Below are 7,668 nucleotides of genomic sequence, written 5' to 3'. Positions count from 1 at the left end.
TGATGGGATGAGACGAGTGGCGAACAGGAAGTGCTATAAAGCTTGTAAACACACGATTGGTTCTTTTCGTACGGCGCCCTCATCACTTATTCATCTTCCCATTGGCGGATCACAAGCATCATTATTTCATGAGCTCTGCGGCCGCTTAGGATCATTTAATGTACGGAACGATTGTTGGAACCAAACAAACATGAAATGTTGATGTGAGCGAAGACTAAAGAGGACAAGTTCGGCCGCAGAGCAACTAATGAATAAATTAGCTGGAAAGTACAACATCAGCTCTGAGATCAGTGTTCTGTCCTCCAGCGGCCGTCTCCTCCCGGTCAGCCAATCAGCTGTCAGATCAGAGGGACGATGAACCCACAAGCTGCTGCTCAGCGTCTGCTCATCAAAGACAAACTGCCTTCAGTTTAGTTTCCTTTATTCTGAAGTTCTCTGCCTCTTGTTTCCTGTTTGTTCTTTCATCTCCTCAGCTTTGCTCTGTGACCTTGTGTGTCCTCCACCAATCAGCTGTTCTCTGTCTTCTGTCCTCTGTCTTCTGTCCTCTGTCCTCTGTCTTCTGTCCTCTGTCTTCTGTCTTCTGTCCTCTGTCTTCTGTCTTCTGTCTTCTGTCTTCTGTCCTCTGTCTTCTGTCTTCTGTCCCCTGTCCTCTGTCTTCTGTCCTCTGTCTTCTGTCTTCTGTCTTCTGTCTTCTGTCCTCTGTCTTCTGTCCTCTGTCTTCTGTCTTCTGTCCTCTGTCCTCTGTCTTCTGTCTTCTGTCTTCTGTCCTCTGTCCTCTGTCTTCTGTCTTCTGTCCTCTGTCTTCTGTCCCCTGTCCTCTGTCTTCTGTCTTCTGTCTTCTGTCCTCTGTCCTCTGTCCTCTGTCTTCTGTCCTCTGTCTTCTGTCTTCTGTCTTCTGTCCTCTGTCTTCTGTCTTCTGTCTTCTGTCCTCTGTCTTCTGTCTTCTGTCCTCTGTCTTCTGTCCTCTGTCTTCTGTCTTCTGTCTTCTGTCCTCTGTCTTCTGTCTTCTGTCCCCTGTCCTCTGTCTTCTGTCTTCTGTCCTCTGTCTTCTGTCTTCTGTCTTCTGTCCTCTGTCTTCTGTCTTCTGTCCTCTGTCTTCTGTCCTCTGTCTTCTGTCCCCTGTCTTCTGTCTTCTGTCTTCTGTCCTCTGTCCTCTGTCCTCTGTCTTCTGTCCTCTGTCTTCTGTCTTCTGTCTTCTGTCCTCTGTCTTCTGTCTTCTGTCTTCTGTCCTCTGTCTTCTGTCCTCTGTCTTCTGTCCTCTGTCTTCTGTCCCCTGTCTTCTATCCCCTGTCCTCTGTCTTCTGTCCTCTGTCTTCTGTCTTCTGTCTTCTGTCTTCTGTCCCCTGTCCCCTGTCTTCTGTCGTCTGTCCTCTGTCTTCTGTCTTCTGTCTTCTGTCTTCTGTCTCCTGTCCCCTGTCTTCTATCCCCTGTCCTCTGTCTTCTGTCTTCTGTCTTCTGTCCCCTGTCCCCTGTCTTCTGTCGTCTGTCCTCTGTCTTCTGTCTTCTGTCTTCTGTCTTCTGTCTTCTGTCCCCTGTCCCCTGTCTTCTGTCTTCTGTCCCCTGTCCCCTGTCTTCTGTCGTCTGTCGTCTGTCGTCTGTCTTCTGTCTTCTGTCTTCTGTCGTCTGTTGTCTGTCTTCTGTCTTCTGTCTTCTCTACCCTGTCCTATGTCTTCTGTCTTCTGTCATCTGTCGTCTGTCTTCTGTCTTCTGTCGTCTGTCGTCTGTCGTCTGTCGTCTGTCTTCTGTCCCCTGTCTTCTGTCTTCTGTCCTCTGTCTTATATATATAGTGTGCATTAAAACGTGTTTCTGAGAGTATAACATAATAAAGTAGTATAATATAATAAAGCTGTGTAACATAATAAAGGTGTATAACATAATAAAGGAGTAAAACATAATAAAGGTGTATAACATAATAAAGGTGTATAACATAATAAAGGAGTATAACATAATAAAGTAGTTAACTTAATAAAGGAGTGTAACATAATAAAGTAGTTAACTTAATAAAGGAGTTAACATAATAAAGGTGTGTAACATAATACAGGAGTTAACATAATAACGGAGTATAACATAATAAAGGATTGTAACATAATAAAGGAGTATAACATAATAAAGGAGTATAACATAATAAAGGTGTATAACATAATACAGGTGTATAACATAAAAAAGGAGTATAACATAATAAAGGTGTATAACATAATAAAGGAGTTAACATAATAAAGGAGTTGACTTAATAAAGATGTATAACATAATACAGGTGTATAACATAATAAAGGAGTATAACATAATACAGGAGTATAACATAATAAAGGAGTACAACATAATAAAGGAGTTAACATAATAAAGGAGTATAACATAATAAAGGTGTATAACATAATACAGGTGTATAACATAAAAAAGGAGTATAACATAATAAAGGTGTATAACATAATAAAGGAGTTAACATAATAAAGGAGTTGACTTAATAAAGATGTATAGCATAATACAGGAGTATAACATAATAAAGGAGTATAACATAATACAGGAGTATAACATAATAAAGGAGTATAACATAATACAGGAGTATAACATAATAAAGGAGTGTAACATAATAAAGGAGTTGACTTAATAAAGGAGTATAACATAATAAAGGAGTTGACTTAATAAATGTGTATAACATAATAAAGGAGTGTAACATAATAAAGGAATTAACATAATAAAGGAGTATAACATTATACAGGAGTATAACATAATAAAGGTGTATTACATAATTAAGGTGTATAACATAATAAAGAAGTGTAACATAATAAAGGTGTACAACATAATAAAGGAGTTGACTTAATAAAGGTGTATAACATAATAAAGGAGTATATAATGATAAAGGTGTATAACATAATAAAGGAGTGTAACATAATAAAGGAGTTAACATAATAAAGGATTTGACTTAATAAAGGTGTATAACATAATAAAGGAGTGTAACATAATAAATGAATTAACATAATAAAGGAGTATAACATAATGAAGGAGTGTAACATAATAAAGGAATGTAACATAATAAAGGACTATAACATAATAAAGGAGTTGACTTAATAAAGGAGGATAACATAATAAAGGAGTTGACTTAATAAAGGTGTATAACATAATAAAGGAGTGTAACATAATAAAGGAATTAACATAATAAGGAGTATAACATAATAAAGGAGTGCAACATAATAAAGGAGTGTAACATAATAAAGGAGTGCAACATAATAAAGGAGTGTAACATAATAAAGGAGTATAACATAATACAGGAGTTGACTTAATAAAGGAGTATAACATAATAAAGGTGTATAACATAATACAGGAGTTGACTTAATAAAGGTGTATAACATAATAAAGGAGTGTAACATAATAAAGGAATTAACATAATAAAGGAGTTGACTTAATAAAGGTGTATAACATAATAAAGGAGTGTAACATAATAAAGGAATTAACATAATAAAGGAGTTGACTTAATAAAGGTGTATAACATAATAAAGGAGTGTAACATAATAAAGGAATTAACATAATAAAGGAGTGTAGCATAATAAAGGAGTGTAACATAATACAGGAGTTAACATAATAAAGGTGTATAAGGTGTCGTCACAGGAATAATCCGTTCAGTTATTGTTGTTCCTCTATGGGGGTAGGAGGAGAGAGGAGAGAGGAGGAGGAGAGGAGAGAGGAGAGGAGGAGAGGATGAGAGAAGAGTGGTGAAGGAGAGAGGAGTAGAGAGGAGAGAGGAGGAGGTTGGGAACAGAAGCAGTGACCAGACTCCCAGACGCTGAGCCACTCTCCGTCTCGCGGGCTGCAGAGCGCTGCGGCTGTGGATGAGCGACCGGCCGGCGGAGCAGGACCGGGCCGCCCCCCCGCGGTGGATGGGATCAGTCCGGCCGCTGCGCGTCTCCCGTCGCCGCTGCTGGAGGAGCCATGCGGCCGCTGCGCGCCGCGCTGCCACTGCTGCTGCTGCCGCTGCTGCTGCTGCTGCTCGCGCGCTGCCAGGGCACAAGTTTCCCGAGTAACATCCACATAGGTGGGAGTGTGTGTGTGTGTGTGTGTGTGTGTGTGTGTGTGTGTGTGTGTGTGTGTGTGTGTGTGTGTGTGTGTGTGTGTGCTACAGTATAAATGTGTGTATCTCTTATACAGTATATCATATAATGACGCACTGAGTCAGATTCTCCAACAACTAACTGTTTCCCCAAAATATGCTAAATATTATATTTATATATCTATCTATATATATAGATATATCTATATATAGATATATCTATATATATCTATATATATATATATATATATATATAGATATATATATATAGATATATATACATCATATGTTGACTCCATTTGGACGTGTACAGTTATACATGTATATATATATATATATATATATATATATATATATATATATATATATATATATATATATATATATATACATGTATAACTGTATTTTTTTATATATATACATATAAAACATCATATTTTGGGTAACTTTTACATGTAACAGAGTACATGTGGTATTACTTCTTCTATTCAGTAAAGTATCTGTGTACTTGTACCACCACAGCGTTAATAAGATATTATTATCATTAAAATCTTCATGTCGAGCAGGAGATGTGTGTAATGTGTCGTTTTAAGTATCAGCGTTCAGATAAATGTAGTAAAACAAATACAATGTGAAACTTTACTTAAGTATGGTACACGTGTATAAGTACTTTCCTCCACTGACAGAGAAATACTTCCCTAAATGACACGAGGAGGTGATCGTCTCTTCAACTCTTCCATCACTCTTGGTGTTGAGGATCAATAACCCCGAAGCGTCTCCCTCTCAATGCCCCTCATGTCCCTGGACCGGTCATGAATAAATCACCTCTTCTCATAAATTCCAAAAATATCCCTCAAATTTGACACAAGCTGGGTTTTTTTCGATGGTGAAAAAGCCTGGTGTTCATGTCCCCAGAAGCACGGGTTGAGGTACTTATACACGTGCTTTGAGGTACTTCATGCATAGTAACTCTGCAGGTTCTCAGAGGGAAATATTGCAATACTAGTTAATGTATTAGGATCAATTCAGTCAAACATCAATCAATTATTGGAGGAAAAATAAAATACAAAATAAAATACAAAATATAAAATATAAAATAAATAAATAAATACTCTACAAAATACATGAATACAAGTTACATGTTTAGTTTCACTATAAATGTTTTACTATAAATGTTAGAGCTCTTATTTTGAAGGTGTATTGCAGTCACATTAATCTGAGTGATGGAGGCGACCTCAGAGGTGGAATTCTGGACAGCAGGTGGTGCGGAAACAAAATGGAGGCTTCACACAGGTGAAGGCCCTGCAGGTGTTTCCTGGTTAATCGACCCGGGTCCCTCTGTGAAACAGGTGGCCTCTTCCCCGTCGGCTCCCACGAGTACGAGGTGTTCCGCTTCGCCCTCGCCCAGCAGCAGGACGTCCCCAAACTGGTCCCACAGGTGGATATGGTAGACCTAGGGAGCAGCTTCTCCATGACCTACGCCTGTAAGTTCACCCCAAACACCTGCTGCAGGTACTCTCCCTGCTCAGGTTCTCTGTTCTCTACCCGCTCATGTACTTTGTTCTCTACCTGCTCAGGTACTCTGTTCTCTACCTGTTCAGGTACTCTGTTCTCTACCTGCTCAGGTACTCTGTTCTCTACCTGCTCAGGTACTGTGTATACTACCTGTTAAGGTACTTTGTTCTCTACCTGCTCAGGTACTCTGTTCTCTACCTGTTCAGGTACTCTGTTCTCTACCTGCTCAGGTACTCTGTTCTCTACCTGTTCAGGTACTCTGTTCTCTACCTGCTCAGGTACTGTGTATACTACCTGTTAAGGTACTCTGTTCTCTACCTGTTCAGGTACTCTGCATACTACCTGTTCAGGTACTCTGTTCTCTACCTGCTGGTGAACATAGTGGATTATTCAGCAGATCAAGAGACAGATATTTTTAGGAGGTTGAGACCCAAATCAGAGAGAAAAGAGAGAACATGTGACTCTCATGCATCAGGTGACTTGACACCAAAGCATGCTGATGTTGTTGGTCTGTACCTGTACTTATGCTTCAGGTGGGTTTATTAGCACGTTAGCTTTATCGTGTTTAAAGTCTTATTTACACTTTCGCTGTAGCCTGTTTAAAGTCTTATTTAAACCTCAGCTGTAGAGTGTTTAAAGTCTTATTTACACGTTAGCTGTAGCCTGTTTACAGTCTTATTTACACGTTAGCTTTAGCGTGTTTAAAGTCTTATTTACACGTTAGCTGTAGCCTGTTTACAGTCTTATTTACACGTTAGCTTTAGCGTGTTTAAAGTCTTATTTACACGTTAGCTGTAGCCTGTTTACAGTCTTATTTACACGTTAGCTTTAGCGTGTTTAAAGTCTTATTTACACGTTAGCTCTAGCCTGTTTACAGTCTTATATACACATTAGCTTTAGCGTGTTTAAAGTCTTATTTACATGTTAGCTTTAGCGTGTTTAAAGCCTTATTTACACATTAGATGTAGCTTGTTCAAAGTCTTATTTACACATTAGTTGTAGAGTTTTTAAAGTCTTATTTACACGTTAGCTGGAGCGTGTTTAAAGTCTTATTAACACGTTAGCTGCAAAGTGTTTAAAGTCTTATTTACACGTTAGCTGTAGAGTGTTTAAAGTCTTATTTACACTTTAGCTGTAGCCAGTGCTGTAGTTGTAAAATTAGAGGTGGGTAAACTATGAATTTTGTGATCATACAGACCTTGACGCGATGCAATGCGATGCGATGCAATGCAATGCGATGCGATGCGATGCGATGCGATGCGATGCGATGCGATGCGATGCGATGCGATGCGATGCAATGCGATGCAAAGCACGCAACATAAAGCGTCGCGATTCTGTAAGGCTGTCCTGGCTTTATTGCATTATGTTTTCAGTTAAAAAGTCAGATACAATCAATGACAGTAAATAAATGTGTTTGTAGTTTAGCATTTCTCTTAGCTATGTCTAACTGGCTTGCAAATTAGGCTGCGGGGGGATGGGGTTAAGGCGATGTTGTGCAAACCAAAACAACGTTTAAAGACGTGAATTGATCTTCTTCAGTCTTACTTTGTACTTGAGGCCTTTTGCGGGCATCTGTGGGAGTGGGAGCACTCGATGGTCTCTTCAAAAATCACCTGATATCCATTGCTAATTAATCCAGTCCGAACAGGTAGGCAGGCAGGCTAGCTAATCCACAACGTGTATGTGTTTACATACTTCCTGGATCCTGATTGGAGTCGCCGCCGCAGCCGCAAGGCACTGATTGGAGGGTCACAGACCATAATACAAGGCAGATGAAAATGATTCAGACTACAGCGTTTATATGTTCAACAATATGAAACGTAGTCTTAGGTGTTTTAAAATGATATCAAATTTATTTCGGATTATTTCAAAGGACGAATACAAGGCGCATGGAACTTAGAGGTGCGTAAACGCCACTTAGAGGTGGATAAACGCTATTTAGAGGTGGGTAAACGCTATTTAGAGGTGCATAAATGCTATTTCCAAAATTCCAGAGGTGCGTAAACGCCGTTCACGTACATTTACCCTCCACTACAGCCCTGGCTGTAGCGAGTTGAAAGTCTTATTTACACGTTAGCTGTAGAGTTTTTAAAGTCTTATTTACACGTTAG

At 39.3% G+C, this 7,668-nt stretch overlaps 1 protein-coding gene across 1 annotated transcript in view; it reads left to right on the top strand.

Moving 5' to 3' along the window:
* Positions 1–3,924: 3,924 nt before the first annotated feature.
* LOC306753488 (glutamate receptor 1-like) overlaps positions 3,925–7,668 on the top strand; it is a gene marked incomplete at both ends in the record, with an annotated part of 55,795 nt that continues 52,051 nt past the window's right edge. Inside the window, 2 exons of the mRNA XM_079237363.1 lie at positions 3,925–4,027; positions 5,392–5,526. Of these exons, the coding sequence (XP_079093489.1) occupies positions 3,925–4,027; positions 5,392–5,526 (238 nt within the window). The remainder of the gene's footprint in view (positions 4,028–5,391; positions 5,527–7,668) is intronic.

Source organism: Taurulus bubalis (genome assembly GCF_910589615.1).
Source record: "Taurulus bubalis genome assembly, chromosome: 2".
In the NCBI taxonomy this organism is placed as follows: Eukaryota; Metazoa; Chordata; class Actinopteri; order Perciformes; family Cottidae; genus Taurulus; species Taurulus bubalis.
This window is presented reverse-complemented; position numbering and strand designations above follow the sequence as displayed.